The 17,775-nt window shown below is 51.4% G+C and overlaps 1 protein-coding gene across 5 annotated transcripts in view; it reads left to right on the top strand.

Moving 5' to 3' along the window:
* ACACB (acetyl-CoA carboxylase beta) overlaps positions 1–16,213 on the top strand; it is a 115,102-nt gene extending 98,889 nt beyond the window's left edge. For all 5 annotated transcript variants that reach the window (NM_001205333.2, XM_059875983.1, XM_059875984.1 and 2 more), the window contains 11 exons: positions 214–357; positions 1,017–1,137; positions 2,635–2,731; positions 4,541–4,637; positions 6,261–6,396; positions 7,448–7,625; positions 10,834–10,946; positions 12,262–12,416; positions 13,321–13,491; positions 13,775–13,911; positions 14,627–16,213. In NM_001205333.2, coding sequence (NP_001192262.1) covers positions 214–357; positions 1,017–1,137; positions 2,635–2,731; positions 4,541–4,637; positions 6,261–6,396; positions 7,448–7,625; positions 10,834–10,946; positions 12,262–12,416; positions 13,321–13,491; positions 13,775–13,911; positions 14,627–14,753 — 1,476 coding nt within the window. In that variant the 3' untranslated portion in view covers positions 14,754–16,213. The remainder of the gene's footprint in view (positions 1–213; positions 358–1,016; positions 1,138–2,634; positions 2,732–4,540; positions 4,638–6,260; positions 6,397–7,447; positions 7,626–10,833; positions 10,947–12,261; positions 12,417–13,320; positions 13,492–13,774; positions 13,912–14,626) is intronic.
* Positions 16,214–17,775: the final 1,562 nt, after the last annotated feature.

Below are 17,775 nucleotides of genomic sequence, written 5' to 3'. Positions count from 1 at the left end.
GTTGAAAAAAAACAACAGATACCTGAGATTCTGATGTAATTGGTCTGGCTGCCTGCAGCCTGGACATCAGGACTCTTGAAAGCTCCCAGGTGATTCTGACTTGCAGCCAGGGTTGAGGACCACCGAACATGCGGCCAGGGTTGAGGACCATCTGAACAGATGGAAGGCCCCCAGGTCGGGCAGGACCTTGCTAACCATGTCATGTCAAAGCAGGTCCTGGGCAGAGACGTTTACACGTCCAACAACCAGCTGGGCGGTGTGCAGATCATGCATCACAATGGCGTCTCGCATGTCACCGTGCCAGATGACTTTGAGGGTGTTTGTACCATCCTGGAATGGCTGTCCTATATGCCAAAGGTGCAGTATCCTTCCCCCCGCCCCCGCCTCTTGAAGCTTGGAGCCTGGAAGACTCTGTTATCTGGTTCATTTGCCAAATGGTGTGGAAGGGTAGGGAGTAGGTAACACTGAAATCGTGTCTAGGGTTAATTTTTCTTTTCTCTTCCCTCCTTCCCTTTCTGATGCCCAGCCCTGTACTCACTGTTATTTGCTTTTTTTTTTTTTTTTTTGATGACTTTGTATGGAGGCTGTGTCTATCCTTTAGAAAGAGGTGACATTGCCCGTCATCAAAAGAGGTAACACGGACAACAGAGAATCCTCAGGCTTTGCAGTCAGGCTGGATTTGGTTTCTGGCTTCCTTCTCATAGCAATGAGACCTCAGGACCATCTCTTAATCTTTCTAAGCCTCAGTTTCCTCATCTGTAAAGTGGGAGTAACAATGGCACCCATCCCAGGGTGTTATCACTGATGGCTCAGTGACATGATGTGTGGAGTTCAGCGCTTGGCAGGCCCTCAGCCAAATGCTACTCCTAATTATGATGATGACCTATTTTGGGTTGGGCTTCTGCCACGTAGCCAGGCATCACCATAGTCGGAAGGGGAGAGGAGGGCAAAGAGTGAATTACAGACATTATTGACGAGCCCGAAGGACCGAGTGGGAGACCTGCTTTCTTTCCTAGGATAATCGCAGCCCAGTCCCAGTCGTCACACCCAAGGACCCCATTGACAGAGAAATTGAATTCCAACCATCTCGCGGGCCCTACGACCCCCGGTGGCTGCTTGCAGGAAGACCTCACCCAAGTAGGTCCCTCCGGGGTTTTGTCCGAGCCCTGGGTTTTGGGGTTTCTTTTCTGCCACCAAGATAAAAGAATGAGTCAGTAGAAGATTATCGCCAAGGGATACACCTGAGGTCGAATGCAAAAAGGGGTGGAAGAATGGAGATTTTTCTCTGTGCTTTTCCCAAGCTGATGACCGAGAAGGGGTGGGAACAGCCTCCAGTTTCTGGAGCTGATGGATGGAGGTGAGAAGCAGCAGAGGTCATGACCTCCTTCCCTGAAATTGCCCCAGATGTGGTCACATAGGTGGCAACTCTGGGGCTGCAACCTCAGGGTTTCAGAGAGAAGAGCGCTTCTCTCTCTGTCCCTCTCTCTTTCTGTTTGGCTTAAACCTTCATAAGGTAGCTCTCCATGAGTTCACCCAGGACGAGCAACTTTGCCTCTTCTGCAGCTCCGTTTGTAGACACACACGTGGGTGTGCACACATATATCCAAACACACCCGTGTGCACGCACGTGCTTGCACGTGCCCACATTCTCCCTCCCTCCCTCCCTGTCCCCCTCCCCCAAAGGGACAGGTTGGCCTCATGGAGGCATCTGATTACATTCTGAGCCACCAGGACAGAACTGGAAAGCTGAGCTGCCCCTGTTGCCACAATCCCGAGTCTAGAATTTCACGTGCTGCCCCCTTTAGAACTCGGCCTCTCCTTCCAGCTGCGTGGGGCAAGGGAGGTGCCGCCAGGAGCATGCCAGGCTCCACCAGCGAAAGATGCCCCGTGGCCTGTTCCCCTCCTCTGCTACTTCTCTTAGGCTTTCTCACCTGCGAGCACTGGCTTTAGCTTGATTTTTAAAAACGTCTGATATGTTACCGACCATTTGCTCCAGCTAGTAGGGCCGGCCCCCAGGCAGACCCTGAGGCTGGGGTGCTTTGCTCCCAGGGGCCCAGCCCCGCTATTCCTGCAAAGTGAGATCTCTCCTGCTACCTGCCTCCTCGTGTCCAAACCACAGACACGTACAGCGCGGTGTGGATCCCAGGCACCGCGTCCTCCCCAGGATGGCCGCAACTGACATCCGCTTGTTCACTCTCCCTTTCTCTGCCTCTCTGTCTCTCAATAGAACACGTTCTTCGCAGTGTAACGGTTTTGAGGCTGCAGCCCCCAGGTCCGGGATGAGTGTTTTTCAGAGTAGATGGTCCCTTCTGAGATCGTGCCTTCCGAAGGCAGCCACCTGCTCTTTTTGCAGAGGCTGTGACCAGGGTCTCCTTGTGCTTGGCGTTGAGGGAGGTTCGTGTGGTGGGTGTTCTGTATGGACTGACTTCCGGATTCGGCGTATCATTTGGCAGCCCTGGTTTTGTGTGTTGGGGGCTGGGCAGGGGAAGTGTTGTTGTTTTCCAGGAACAAAGGTATCTGGGCTGTCAACGTCAGGCTGTCCTAGAGAGAGGGCAGAGGAGTCTGCCCCCAGGTGGACACTGGGGGCCCTCAGCAACCAGACCCCGGCCTGAGCTTCTGCCCTTCTGCCCACAGCTCTGAAGGGATCCTGGCAGAGTGGATTCTTTGACCAGGGCAGTTTCAAGGAGATCATGGTGCCCTGGGCCCAGACTGTGGTGACGGGACGAGCAAGGTAACCCTGAGGGCGGGCCTGGCCTTGGATTTTCTGAAAGAAAAACCAATGCAGAGAGTTGGGGGGCGGGGAGTGTTTCTGGCTGATGAAAGTCTTCATAGAGTCTGGATTTGTCCATAACTTTAGAAGACACACCACCAACTTCTTCCTGGGGCCAGGACCCTTGCCCCTTGTGTCTGCCCCTGGGCCAGGGCACCCTCGCCAGGGGGGCCATGAACCCCTTTGGGAATCAGAAGGTGGCCATGGTACTCTCTGGAAAACCACACAGTCGGAAGTACGAACTCCATTTAGGAGGGCCGTGGGCAGGAACCGCTATTGTATACCAGAGCTGGCGGAAGGCATAATGCTTGGATTCTTTCAAAGCTGAGCTCACTCCTTCTCTTCGGGATGAGTCCAGCTGCCCCAGAGTTCTTCCTTTTATGGAGCCCAAAGCAACAGCCTCATAATTTACCACTCAGATTCCTGGCACAAGACAGGCACTACGAGTTCAGGTTCTGGAGTCAGACCTCTGCTGTCACTCACCCGCTCTGGGCCTTTACATCCTCATCTGTACAATGAGGCTGATAACTCCGCCCCTTCCCACTCCCAAAGGATTGCTGGGATTAATAGAAGTGGTGATGTGTTAGGCATTTAAAATATCACAAATGGGGAATTCCTCAGTGGTCCAGCAGTTAAGACTCCTTGCTTCTACTGCTGGGGGTGCGGGTTTGACACCTGGCTGGGTAACTAAGATCCCAAATGCCACATGGTGGTTAATATTTTTTAAATAAATAAAAAGCATTTAAAAATCATAAATGCTCCATAATGTTGTTAATAGCAGCTGCCATTATTGTTGTTATTTACTTCTCTGTAATAACTGTTAAAATACTAAGTCTGTTACTGGGATTGCTTCTCTCCATAAGTGTTTTACTTTTTTCAAATGTTCTTTTTTGGGGGGCTGCACTGTCTTCATCCAGTATGTGGGCTTAGTTGCCCTGCAACATGTGGGATCTTAGTTCCCCACCCAGGGATCAAATCCATGGCACCCGCATGGGAAGGTGGATTCTTAACCACCGGACCACCAGGGAAATCCCCTGGAATATGTTCTTTAAACTGAGATGAAATCTATTCCCCCTTCCACATGGAAGTGCTTGATTTGAAGACTGCTCTCCCCACACCTGCCCCATAAACTGTTGGGAGCGTAACCGAGAGGAATCAAGTGACACAGGTGGCCAGGGGCAGCCGGTGGTGGGTGCTGATGGAGACTGATGCCATGGACCGCCCGTAACTGAAGCTGCTCAGGCTTAGCACACCTCCATCCTTTCCCGATGTGGCGTGGGGTCTGGACCCGTGCTGTCCACCGTGGTGGCTGCTGGCCACGTGTGACAGCTCAAATTCAGAGGAATCACACAGTAAAAGAGCATGTCACATGTTCAGTTCCTTAGCCGTCCCTGCCGTGTTTCAGATGCTCCGTGGTCATGTGCAGCTCACAGCTGCCACACTGGTCAGGCTGCTAGAGAGTGTGGCCATCATCACAGAAAGTTCTAGGGGACGATGCTGCTCCCATCCCTGACTTGGCCCAAGCCTCCCCACAACCCCGGCAGCTGTTGCCCCGACATGGGCACCCAGAGGACTTTTCCAGCCTGCTTGTTTGTGAGGCTTTTCACCGCTTCAGGGCCAAGTTGAAAACAGCACGCTTTTCTCTGTCCACCCTCATCCCAGCCCGCATGCCTGTAGAATATCAGTCTGGGCTGGCCAGACCCACCTGCCCCCCCGAACTGGCCTGGGGTGCTGCCCCGCGCCCCTGCTCACTTGTGGTCCACCTTGCAGGCTGGGGGGTATCCCCGTCGGAGTGATAGCTGCAGAGACGCGGACGGTGGAGTTGGTTGTGCCCGCCGACCCTGCCAACCTGGATTCCGAGGCCAAGGTTAGGGGCCGGGGAGCTGGGCTGGCTCTTTTCATGTTTTGTTTTTTTTATTGAAGTGAGGTTGAGTTACAAATTACATTCATTTCAGGTGTACAGCATAGTGATTCAGCATTTCTACAGATTGTGTGCCATTAAAAGTTACTACAAGATAATGGCTGTATTTCTCTGTGCTGTACAGTATGTCCTTGTTGCTGTGGTATTTCATACATTGCAGTTTGTGTCTCTTAATCCCATGCCCCTGTGTGTCCCTCCCGTCTTCTCTCTCACCTTTGGTAACTCCCTAGTTTATTTTTTGTCTGTTTTATTTTTGTGAATCTGTTTCTGCTTTGCCTGTATGTTGATGTGTGTTATTTTTTTAGGTTTTCCATATAAGTGATAACATACAGTGCTTGTCTTTCTCTGACTAATGTCACTCTGTATAGTGTTCTCTAGATCTATCCACATTGCTGCATATGTCAGAATTCCATTCTTAGTGGTTGAGCAGTATTCCCTTGTGTATGTGTATACGCCACGTCGTCTTTCTCCATTCATCTGTTGTCGGGCACTTGGATTGCTCCCGTATCTTGGCTACTGTAAACGGTGCTGCTGTGAACACTGAGGTCATGTATCTTTTCACATTAGTGCTGGGTTATATATACACATACGTACCCAGGAAGGGAGTTGCTGAGTCATATAGCAGTTCTGTTTTTAGTTTTCTGAGAAGCCTCCATACTCTTTTCCATAGTAGCAGCACCAGTTAGCATGCCCACCAGGAGTGTTCCAGGGTCCCCTTTTCTCTGCGTCCTCGCCAGCATTTGTTTCTGCACTCTCTGATGATGGCCATTCTGACGACCATGACTGTGGTTTTGCTGGGTCTGCTGTGTAGGCCGGTTGAGCTGACAGGAGCGGGTCCTGAGTGGCCACATGTCTGTCCTTCCAGCTCAGACTCAGAGGCATCCTTGGCTCTGGAGTGGGGTGGGGTGGGGGCCCCAGCACTGTGTCTGCAGGATGCCTGGTGCTCCTCACTGTCTTCTTCAGAGGATGACAGGTCCCTAGGAATTCCTCCCTCCTCCTGCCCCCGTCACTGTTGCTGTTTCTTTCTTTTTTTTAGCTTTTGTGTAATAAAGTTTTATTAAAGTATAAAGGAGATAGAGAAAGCTTCTGACATAGGCATCAGAAGGGGGCAGAAACAGTACCCCCCTGCTAGTCTTCAGCTGGATGTTATATGGTCACTGCTGCTGCTGCTAAGTCGCTTCAGTCGTGTCCGACTCTGTGCGACCCCATAGACGGCAGCCCACCAAGCTCCCCCATCCCTGGGATTCTCCAGGCAAGAACACTGGAGTGGGTTGCCATTTCCTTCTCCACTGTTGCTGTTTCTAGGGTGGGCCACATCGCACCCTGGGAGGAGTTCAGAAGTCAGAGGGCGGGTCCTGGGACCCTACTCAGGGTGGCATTTACTAGCTTGGCACCTATCAACAGGCAACAGGAGCCTCCCTGGGCCGCAGCGTGAGAGTCACATGTCTGAGCCCCATCTCTGGTGTTGTCACCGATGCCAATCAGGCTGCCTGCCCTCCAGGGTGCCATGTGGGCGGCCATCCCATGTTCTGCTCAGAAGAGTCTGACGCAGGCTGCTCTGTGTTCCAGATAATCCAGCAGGCTGGCCAGGTGTGGTTCCCAGATTCGGCCTATAAGACGGCCCAGGCCATCAAGGATTTCAACCGGGAGAAGTTGCCCCTGATGATCTTTGCCAACTGGAGGGGGTTCTCCGGGGGCATGAAAGGTAAAGTGGCCTTCCTGTGGGTGCCCTGAAGCCTCGGGGTCAGCACCCTGGACAGCTCCCTTGGGATCGCAACATCATCATCTTAGTTGCGCTTCCTGCAGCCCGGCAGACGAGAGCTGTTCAGGGAACTGAGGGCTTCCAGTGTGACTTTCCAGAGGTCCCCGTCATGCAGGGAGAGGCAGGGGTGGCCCCCGGAAGCTGCCGAGTGACCTGGGCGGTCACCTCCCCACTTAGGAAGATGAGAAGGCTCCTGCCCTCTTTAGGGGGCTACTGTGAGCCTCAGTGACCTGACACTCAAATGCAAGTGCTTCAAGGCACTGAGCGCATTTCAAGAGACAGAGGCTGTCAGTGGGATGTTTCAGAAAGAGCTGGACTGGGGCCGGGCAGACCTGGTCTGAGTCCTTGTTGGGTGGGTGACTGCTCCAAGCCAAAGTTTCTCTCCTCTGCAAAGAGGGGTAAAGATAGACCAACCTCAGAGGGCCAAGGCGAGGGTTCGCCTGCGTGTGGTGGTTACTCTCCGTGTGATTTTGAGTTGTTTTTAAAAAATATTTATCTGTGTATTTGGCTGTGCCAGGTATTAGTTGCAGCGTGTGAGATCTAGTTCCCTGACCGGGGACTGAACCTGGGCCCCCTGCATTGCGAACTCAGAGTCCTAGCCACTGGGCCAGCAGGGAGGTCCTAGATTTTGTTATTGTGCTGTTGTTTCCATGTACCATGCCTAATTAGACGTGTCTTGGTAGAAAATAAGGACCATATGCCTGTGGGCAGCAAGGGGGAAGAGACTGTGTTATCCTTGGAGAGGGTTCTGTTCTGGAAACAGAGGGACAGGCCGGGGGCATCTCTGAGCCAGGGCTGGAAGGGATCTTAGAGATCAGCCCATGCCTCCTTTTCTGGGTGGGAATGTTGAGGCCCCGGCAGGGAGGAGGACCTGGTCAAGGGAGCCCTCTGTGCCTTGATCCTGCCTCCTGGCCCCATGAGAGCCTCACCACAGCCCCTGGGCAGCGAAGGGTGGGCCGGAGGTCGCCTCAACGGTGGCTGCCTTGCTTTTCAGACATGTATGACCAGGTGCTAAAGTTCGGAGCCTACATCGTGGATGGCCTCCGGAAGTACAGACAGCCCGTCCTGATCTACATCCCGCCCTATGCGGAGGTCCGGGGCGGCTCCTGGGCAGTCATGGACACCTCCATCAACCCGCTGTGCATAGAGATGTACGCGGACAGAGAGAGCAGGTGGGTGTGCCGCCCCAGCCCAGCCCCGCCTTCCTGCTCTCACTCCCAGTCCTGAGGCCCCACACCCTGGGAGTCACACTCTGGGGATCGCAGGGCTGTTCTGAACTTCCAGAGGGGTGGAGAGCTGCCAGTTCTCCCAGTCTGAAACCAGCGTCCAGCATGCTACTGGATTTTCTCAGTGTAATTAGTGACTGGAGCCCAGAAGTAGTGGAGGAATTGTAATTTGTTCTTTTACAACTTACACTCACCTGTTTCCCAAGGTTTGCAATCACTTAAAGAAAATATAAAAATTATAATATATAATTATAATATATAATTAATATAATATATAGTATTGATATATTAATAATATATAAATATATATGTTATATTATATACTATTATATAATAATAATATATAGACTATATTAAGTCATAATATATATAATATAATTATATAATATATATTATATAATATAGTAACTATATTATATAATATAATTACATAAAATATGATATATATTATACAATTATAACATATATAATTATATATTATACATATTTTATATATTATATTATATGTATAATAGATTATATATAATTAATTAATTATATTATTATTATATATTGTATACTAATTTTTATATATCACATTATATATTATATATTACATATAATATATTAATATATTATATATTATATATAATATATTAATATATTATATATAATTATTAATATATATAAATATATTAATACATATTATTGTGTTATATATAATAATATATAATATATTTATATTAATATATAATTAATTATAATATAGTAATATTAAATATATTAAAATAAATATTAATTATGATCAATTGATTGATTGTATATTAATTAATTAATTAGGACTTCCCTGGTGGTCCAGTGGTTAAGAATCTACCTGCTAATGCAGGAACACGGGTTTGATCCTTGGTCTGAGAACTAAGATCCCACATGCCACGGGACAGCTGAGCTCACAAGCCACAACTACTGAGTCCATGCACTCTAGAACCCGTGCCTCACAGCAAGAGAACCCACCACAACAAGAAGCCTGAGCATCATATCTAGAGAGTAGCCCCCACTCATTGCAACTAGAGACAGCCCATGCAGCAACGAAGACCTGGTGCAGCCAAAGAAAAAAGAAAGACGAAAAGCACCTGAGCTTCCTGGCAGCCAAGATGAAAAGGGAAATAAGATTAGATGTCTAGTTCTTACTAGACTCTCAGTCTTCCCCAAAACTGTTCCATAGAGGCTATGTTTTATTCATTTTTATTTATTGTTATAGCCTAGGGCCTAGTACAGTACCTGACTCCTAATGGGTGCTTGGGAAATACTGGACAAGCGAATGACTAAAATGTATACTTGCATGAGAGGACACCAGTTCCTCAGGGGAGAGAAACCTTCCTGGCACTTTTTTTTTTCAAGTGGGAATCTGTCCCAGATAGATTCTTCCAGAAAGGATGCTGACAATAATGCTTGTTGTAACTCAGTGTTTGAGTGTCTTCAAAATGAAGACTATGCCAAATGCTGTGAGAATGTAAAGGCCCCAAGCTCTGCCCAGGACTTCCCTGGTGGTCCAGTGGCTGAGACTCTGTGCTTGCCGTGCAGGGGACCCAGGTTCTATCCCTGGTCTGAGAACCAGATCCCGCGTGCCATGACTAAGAGCTTGCATGCTGCAACTCAGACCCAGAGCAGCCCAGTAAACAAACATATTTTTAAAAAAGAATAGTTCTGCTCAAGTTATAGATAGGCACCTTCCTCCTGTGTCTACTCCTGTATTCTTTCCTCAGTTCAGTGTATATTTATTGAGCACCTACTGTGTCTCAGGCGTTACGTTAGACATCGTGATATGGTGCAAATGAGCCGAGCCTGTCCTGCCTTCAGTGCCCTGTGACCTTCACGGGAGGCTGCTGAGGTCAGACCTCCAGAAGACTCAGGACGAGGGCAGCCCCAAATGGGGTCACATTAACTTTTCACTCTGGTCACCAGGAGGCTCAGAGCTACATGTAATATTGGTCAGGGCTTCCCAGCTGTCAGAAGAGAAGGGGGCAGGGGGAAACCAAGGGGTGGGGTGAGAGGGTTGGGAATGGAGGGGGCCACTCACATCTTGGATTCCTCCATGTGCTTTTGTGTGCTTTAAGAGATTAAAGAGTATCTTGTAGCCACGAAATTAAAAGATGCTTGCTCCTTGGAAGGAAAGCTGTGACAAACCTAGAGAGAGTATTAAAAAGCAGAGACGTCACTTTGCCGACAAAGGTCCATATAATCAAAGCTATGATTTTTCCAGTAGTCACGTATGGATGTGAGAGTTAGGCCATAAAGAAAGCTGAGTGCCGAAGAATTGATGCTTTCCAACTGTGGTGCTGGAGAAGACTCTTTAGAGTCCTTTGGACTGCAAGGAGATCAAACCAGTCCATCCTAAAGGAAATCAACCCTGAATATTCATTGGAAGGACTGATGCTGAAGGTGAATCTCCAGTACTTTTGGCCACCTGATGCAACTGACTGACTCACTGGAAAAGATCCTGATGCTGGGAAAGATTGAAGGTGGGAGGAGAAGGGGACGACAGAGGATGAGATGGTTGGATGGCTTCACCAATGCAATGGACATGAGTTTGAGCAAACTCTGGGAGATGGTGAAGGACAGGGAAGCCTGGTGTGCTGCAGTCCACAGTGTCACAAAGAGTCGGACATGACTGAGTGACTGAACAACACCACCACCCTGGCCTGAGGAGAGCAGAGATTAGGAAAGCCAGAGAGGACTGTAGCTGAAGAGCTGGTGGGATATGCTGTTCTGGAAAAAGTCACACACTCTTGTTGCTGAAAGGGCCTTCTAGAGTTCAGAACATTTTTGTTTTATTTTTTAGCTTTTGGCCATGCCATGGCATGTGGGATCTTAGTTCCCTGATCAAGGATTGAACTCATGTCCCGTGCAGTGGAAGCATGGAGTCCTAACCACTGGACTGCCAGGAAAGTCCCAGAACACTTTACTTTAAAAGCTGGTTTAATTCTTCATTCAATGGATAGAAAAGCAGATGACCAGAGAGGGGAAGTGACTTGCCCAAGGGCACGCAGAAAGCCAGCTACAGAGCAGAGGACTGCCACCAGCTTTCCTGGAGGTCTTGCCTCCCCCTGCATGTCCTCTGGCGGTTGCTTACTGGGGAGCCCCTCATATACGCCTCCCCCGCTGCTGGCTTTTTCAGAGCAAGTGTTCTGGAGCCAGAGGGAACAGTGGAGATTAAGTACCAGAAGAAAGATCTGGTGAAGACCATCAGAAGACTCGACCCCATTTCCAAGAAGCTCGTGGAACAGCTCGGTGAGTGGGTCTGAAACGTATCACCTCTCAGAGGTCATGAAAGGGCTCAGCCCACTCATGGCTGGAGGCTTCTTATCAGGTTAAAAATAGTGAAGACAAACCAAAACTCAGCAGCAGCACCTGTGAGATGTTTCAAACGTTCCCACACAGCCCATCAAGCCCTTTAACATGAAAAAACATACACAGCGCCTCGGTGAGTGTAATTTCTCAACACACCCAAAACAGAATAGTTGAGGTATTTCAAGCCAGTGAGAAACATTTGAATTTTGGTAGCAAAATTACCCTTTAGAATTTTTCCATCCAGCATTTTACTAATTTTGTTTGAGTGATAGGTTTGCTTCACTTGCAACTTATTTGTAATTCTCTTTAAAAATCCATGAGACATAGCATTGCCTTTATAACTGATCTATGTCATCAGAAATTCACAAGATTTATGGTGATGACGGGTATATAATTTCTTTGGTTTGGTATCAGGGTAATGCTGATATCATAGGGTGTGTCAGAAAGTGTTCCCCACTCTGTTTTCTGAGTCTGAGTGGGCATTATTTCTTTAAATCTTTGATAGCAAAGATTTATAATTCAACTACAAATTCAATTGCTTTTTTATATAGAGGACTGTTCAGTTTAATCTCTTTGCTCTTAGGTGAGCTTTTGTAGTTTGTTTTATTTCAAGGAGTTTGTTTCATTTAAATTATCAAATCGGAGTAGACTTGTTTATAATATCCCCTTATTAGATTTTACTACGTAAATTAAAAACGGTAACTGATGGTGTCCTGTAAGCGCAGTGGGCCTGATGAAAGGGAACAAATTTGAAGTTGAGTGTTGAATGCTGTCTTGCAAATCTGGGTGCATTTTTTTCTATTGGAGTCAGGTTGCTTTACAATGTTGCGTTAGTTTCTGCTGTACAACGAGGTGGATCCTCATTGAACATATGTCTCCTCCCTCTTGGACCCCCACTCCCACCGTCACCCCCCTCCCACGCCTCTAGGTCATCATAGAGCACTGAGCCAAGCTATCAGAAAAAGAAAAGCAAATATCGTATATTAATGCGTATACGTGGAATCAAGAAAATGATACAAATGAACCTATTTTCAAGGCAGAAATAGGGACATAGAGAACAGACGTGTGGGACCGGGAGCAGAGACTGGATGAACTGGGAGACTGGGGCTGACACACACTCCCATGTGTACAACAGATGCTGGTGGGAACCAGCTGTTTAGCACTGGGTGTGTTTTTGAGGGTGCAGGAGCAACCTGGCTTGGGAGGTTAAAGCTCAGGCCTGCCCTGCAAACCCTGGCTCTTGCCTTGCCCGCAGGAGTGTCTGAGCTCTCAGACACGGACCGCAAGGAGCTGGAGGGCCAGCTGAAGGCCCGGGAGGACCTGCTGCTGCCCATGTACCACCAGGTGGCGCTGCACTTTGCCGACCTCCACGACACGGCGGGCAGGATGCTGGAGAAGGGCGTCATTTACGTAAGAGCCTGCGGCGCTCCGGTCAGCGTGAATGGCCGAGCCTCAGGTCACCTGGTGTCCCACACGCAGAGAATATTTGCACTCAGGCCTGTGGGATGAGGCAAATTCCGCCTGTGAGAATCACCTGGGGATCTTTTTTTTTTTCTTTTTAAAGAACAAAAACAATTCAAACAAAACAAACAAACAAAAACAAAAAGGTTAAGAATCCACCTTCCAATGCAGGGGACATGGGTTCAGTCCCAGGTCAGGGAACTAAGATCCCAATGCCACAGGGCAGCTAAGCCCACACACCTCTCCACAACTGGAGGGAAGCCTGTGTGCCTCAACTAAGACCCAGTGCAGCCAAAAATAAATAAATAAATATATTTCTTAAACTCTAGTGCCCAGGTGGCTCTCCAATTAAATCAGAATATGGGTGGGAGGGGAGTCAGGCATCAGTATTTTTTTTCCCAAATCCCCCAGAGATTGTAGTAGGTCGCCAAGTTTGGGAACTACCAGTCCAACCCCTGTGTGTGTTCAGAACTGCTGGGCCGGGTTTGGGACCATTGTTCCCACAACACACTCCCCCACCACTGATGGTCACAACCCCATCCTCTTGCCTCATCCCCACGAGGTCATCCGCAGTCCTGAACACCCCTGTGTGCTGGGCTCCCTCCTCTCCAGGCCCTTCGCACCCCTCATGAGCCTGTGTTCTGGGTCTAGAGGTGGACGTGGGCCCTGGGTTTGTACCCGGGGGAGGTGGTCCGGAGACCTGGCAGTGTCCTGTCTCTGCCACCTCCCTGAGCCTCAGTTTTCCGGCCTGTGAAATGGGAGTGATCACAAGGCCAGGCCCTGGGCAGCTCCTAGAATCCCCCTCCACCGTTCTGGGGCGGGGGCGGGGCTCAGGCCCACGGCTTGTCTGCAGGACATCCTGGAGTGGAAGACGGCCCGCAGCTTCCTGTACTGGCGCCTGCGCCGCCTGCTGCTGGAGAGCCAGGTGAAGCAGGAGGTCCTGAGGGCCTGCCCCGAGCTCAGCCACATGCATGTGCAGTCCATGCTGCGCCGCTGGTTTGTGGAGACGGAGGGCGCTGTCAAGGTGGGCCTGGGGCAGAGATGCTCACGCGTGGGCGGGGGTCCAAGGCGCAGAGACACACGGGGCGGGGGCCCCAGGGGGCCTGCCCAGCCATCAGGGGCCCCTCACTGATGCAGCCTCAGCCTCCACCCCAGGCCTACCTGGTGGCTCAGACGGTAAAGAATCCACCTGCAATGCAGGAAACGCAGGTTCGATCCCTGGGCGGGGAAGATGGGAGCCTGGCGGGCTACAGTCTGTGGGGTCGCAAAGAGTCGGACACGCCTGAGCGAGTCACGCTTTCTCTCAGGCCTACCTGTGGGACAACAACCAGACGGTGGTGCAGTGGCTGGAGGCGCACGGGCAGGCGAGCGAGGGGCTGCACTCCACCATCCGGGAGAACATCACGTGCCTGAGGCGGGACTCCGCCCTCAAGACCATCCAGGGGTGAGTGGCCGGCCCGCCCCCACCCCCCGCCCCCTCACCACACCCACATTGGTCACCAGGACTCGTGTCCGGTCACCTGGCCCCAGAGCGGCCACTCGAGTGCACCGCATCTCACGGTCCATGGCCCCCACCTCAGGGTCGGGGTCCACAGACCAGCCCCCCAGCTAAGAGGCCACCACTCCCCCCAAGCCAGGTCTCCCGGCCCAGAGTCCTGGGGATGCCGTCTGCGGGGGTGGGGGGTACAATGATTTCAATTCGTTATCCTGGTTAGACCTCATCCAAGGTCATGGCCAAAGCTTGTTTGTTTAGACAACCATGTTCTGAACACCTGGTCCTTGGACTGCCAGCTCCTGCTGGGTATGATCCTTTCTGGACGGCTTGCTCCCCGCGTCCCCATGGGGTAGGGAGCTGAGCGCATGGGACCCCGTCTGGGGGTGAAGCTGAGGTTCAGGGTGAGAGTGTGTGTGTGTCAGATCACACAACCTGTGAGAAGGAGGGTCCACTGTTGTTCCTTGAGATTGTGCTGTGGCCCTTCCTGCCCCACAGGACCATTACCCCCACTGTGACTGCGACAGGAAGAGGGTTGGGCGCTCCGGGTGGCTGGTTGCCCACCCAGGAGTGGGACAGGCCCTGGGGCTCTGGGGCTACAGGGGGGCGGGGGCCCACTGAACTCAGCGGGAGAAATGACCTCGCCCTCCTCCCCCGACTCCTGCAGCCTGGTTCAAGAAAACCCCGAGCTGGCCATGGACTCACTGGTGTACGTCAGCCAGCACATCAGCCCGGCCGAGCGGGCCCAGGTCATTCACCTCCTGTCCACCACGGACGGCCCGGCCTCTACCTGACCCCCGGTCCTCCTGGTCGTTCGCAGGACCTCGGGCAAGAGAAACCACACCGATCCACTGACTGCAGGCCCTTGCCAGAACCGTGGGGGTTTGCTTTTTAAAACTCCTGGGCGTTGCCGCAAGGCTGCTGACCCCCAGCTCACTCCTGTTTAATAAAAGGCTCGGGAGCGCCCCCTTCCAAGCAGAAACCGCCCCCTTCTCCGTTGCTGGGAAGTCTGGTTTTTAGCTCTTTAAGACACTTTGCTCCATCGTTGAATCGAATTGAACCCAAACACTCCAGCTTCCATCCACTTTCTGTTGCTTTGCAGGATCCAGGTATTCTTTTAGACTCATTTTCTATCAGAGCATGGAATCTTATTATTATTTTTTTACTCCAGGACTAGCTCTTGATGTAAGCCTCTCACAGGTTTCAGCAGTATAACAAGGAAATCAAAATAAGAGATGAGAAAAGAGAAAATCTACTTTTGTAGTCTGCTTATTTGAATCCTTATTTGAATTCCTCTCACCCAGGAAAGGGTGATTTTTTTTTTTTTAATTAAGAGTACAAAATGGTGTTTTGTTCCCCACAAGACTCCTAGCTAATCACTAGCAAAGTCCCGTTACTGGGCTTAGTTCCCTCATTAGTAGAAAATTGCATAGCCCTAGGCTCAAGGGCGTTGGGAGACTTTTTTTTTTTCACGTGGTTCACAGCCCTCTGCCTGCCCCTTCTCTCCAAGGAGGAGGGGACTCTAGCTTGGGCTGGGAGGACAGAGAAGAGAGGCAAGACCTCCAACCTCAGCAGCCTGGCTTGCTCACAGGTGTCACCCCTGTGGTTGCCGTCACCTGCCTCGGAGGCCCCTCAGGTCCCCTTCACTCTCGCGCCTCCTGCCTCGGTGTCCGTGGGGGGCTGTAGCCCGAGGACAGAGCCGGTGGTTCCCAAGGACTGGACTATGAGGACCACGCTGATTCACTCAGGGAGGGCTTCGTGAGGCCGCTGCCAGCACAGCCCCGAAGACCACACAGCGTCAGGACCTGCGATCCTCCCGGCCGCGTCCATCTGTCCCTGGTGCCCATGATGGAGGGAGCCGGCCATCCTCCACTGCCGTGACGGGCAGTCTGCCTGAGGACACCGGACATTACACCTGTCCAACATGGAGGCCAGCGAGGTTTCGTGGGGAAGCCCCTACAAGCGGGAATGCCGGGGGATGTCTGAGGCCATCGGCCAATGATGACAGCCCTGGCCAGCGTAGGTGGTGTGGGCGCAGTGAGGGGTGGGAGAAAGAGAAATCAGCCTCTCTCGTGTCCCGAGACTGATGGGAGTGGGTAAGAGTCCATGCGGCTTTGGGAACCGATTTCTTTCCATGTAGGGGAGTCCCTGCGGGTTTGGGAGGGACGATACATCGATGACTAGCTACAACCCAGGAACGGTGCGTGGAGGAAACTACCAGGAAATGTGTGGAATAAATTATTTTTGGAAGGAAGCATTTTGGCCTTGGCTTATTACCTGGAGTAGAGCAGGCAGGCAGACTGGTAGGGGATTCCCTGGGAGGCTCCCTCCTCCTGTCGCTGCTGAGATCTTGTGCCAGCCCCCATCTCAGGAGGACGGAGCTCTGGTGCAAGTTCCCCTCCCGAAGGCCACAGGGAGACCGCTTCATCCTTGCATTGCCATTTCACACCTGGACACAAGCTGCTGTCCGCCAGCTGGTGTTGCCGAGTTTAGCATGAACGGACCTTCCCCAGTAAGATCGACTTCCCTCTTTCGGGAGACTTAGCACAGCTGCCTCCAGGGAGGGAGAAAGGATCAGGCCACTGAGTGTGCCCAGAGGCCTGGGCTGCCTACCCAGGCCTACACTGAGCACTCAGGGTCATCCCACTGGCCACCTTCAGTGCCCTGGCCTCCATCGCGTGCAGTTCTTTTGCAGAGCCTTTTGAGGGTGGATGCTACATTTCTAGCCTCACTTTTATAAACAAGAAAACCTCAGCTCAGAGATGAGCGGACTTGATGTCCAAGGTCACACAGCTGGTGAGAAGTGGCCAGGCTGACAAACCCAGTCCTACGGTGCTTTATGTGTGTGCAGCAGGTCCTCAAAGGGCGGCAGTGAGTACATCTCACCCGTTAGTTAGCCAGCTGCAGAGACTCTCAGCGAAGCTTTGCTCCTGTGTCTCCTCCCTGCTTTCTTCCAGCGTCAGCACGATCCAGGCACAGGCAGTCTTCCAGCTGTGACCCGGGCTCTTGCCCACAGTCCATGACCATGTGACCTTGGCATTTGCGCTTTGACTCTATACATACCAGCCCCACTCGCCCATGGTAAGGAATGGATATCAGACCCAAGAAGGGGCTCCCCAGCCCTCGGCACATGGTGATCCAGCTGCTCGGGCTCCGTCCGCCCAGCTCGGCACCCCAGCAGGAGAGCACCCCTGTGTCTCAGAGGTTCTGCAGACCGGGCAGTTAATGCTCTTTGGCTGTGACCCATACGACCGAGGCCCTTGCCCCCAACTCATCACCGAGGGTGCCTTGGGGCTGGGAGGCAAGTCACAGAGCCACCGAGGAGCCAAGCTGAGGAGGAGAGGTGCTGGGGAGAGAAAGGCAGCACCCCCTCCCCACTGCCTGCCTGTTCTCCTCTGAAGCAGGGCCCCGGTCAGCCCTTCCCGGTACCACCTACAGCCCCATTAATCGACCCCTACCTTCCCTACTGGCTGATCATCGCCTATGTGTGAGTCTGGTCTCCCGATGAGGCTGCAAGCCCCTTCCTGGGTGGGCTTAAAGTTCGACAGACTTGTAAGTATTTATTTATTTCTATTTTGGGCCGTGCTGGGTGTTTGTGGGTGCGTGGGCTTCCTCCAGTTGCTGTGTGTGGGCTTCTCATTTTAGTGGCTGCTCTTGCTGCAGAGCACAGGCTCAGCCACTTTAGTTACGGCTCATGGGCTTAGTTGCCCCAGGACCAGGGATTGAACTTGTGTCCCCTGCATTGGCAGGCAGATTCTTAACCGCTGGACCAGCAGGGAAGTCCCAGACTGCTAATCAAAATGCCCTTCTGCTGTT

This window comes from Bos taurus, chromosome 17 (genome assembly GCF_002263795.3).
Source record: "Bos taurus isolate L1 Dominette 01449 registration number 42190680 breed Hereford chromosome 17, ARS-UCD2.0, whole genome shotgun sequence".
Classification (NCBI taxonomy): domain Eukaryota; kingdom Metazoa; phylum Chordata; class Mammalia; order Artiodactyla; family Bovidae; genus Bos; species Bos taurus.
The sequence above is the reverse complement of the archived record's forward strand: the minus strand, read 5'-3'. Positions and strand labels throughout refer to the sequence as shown.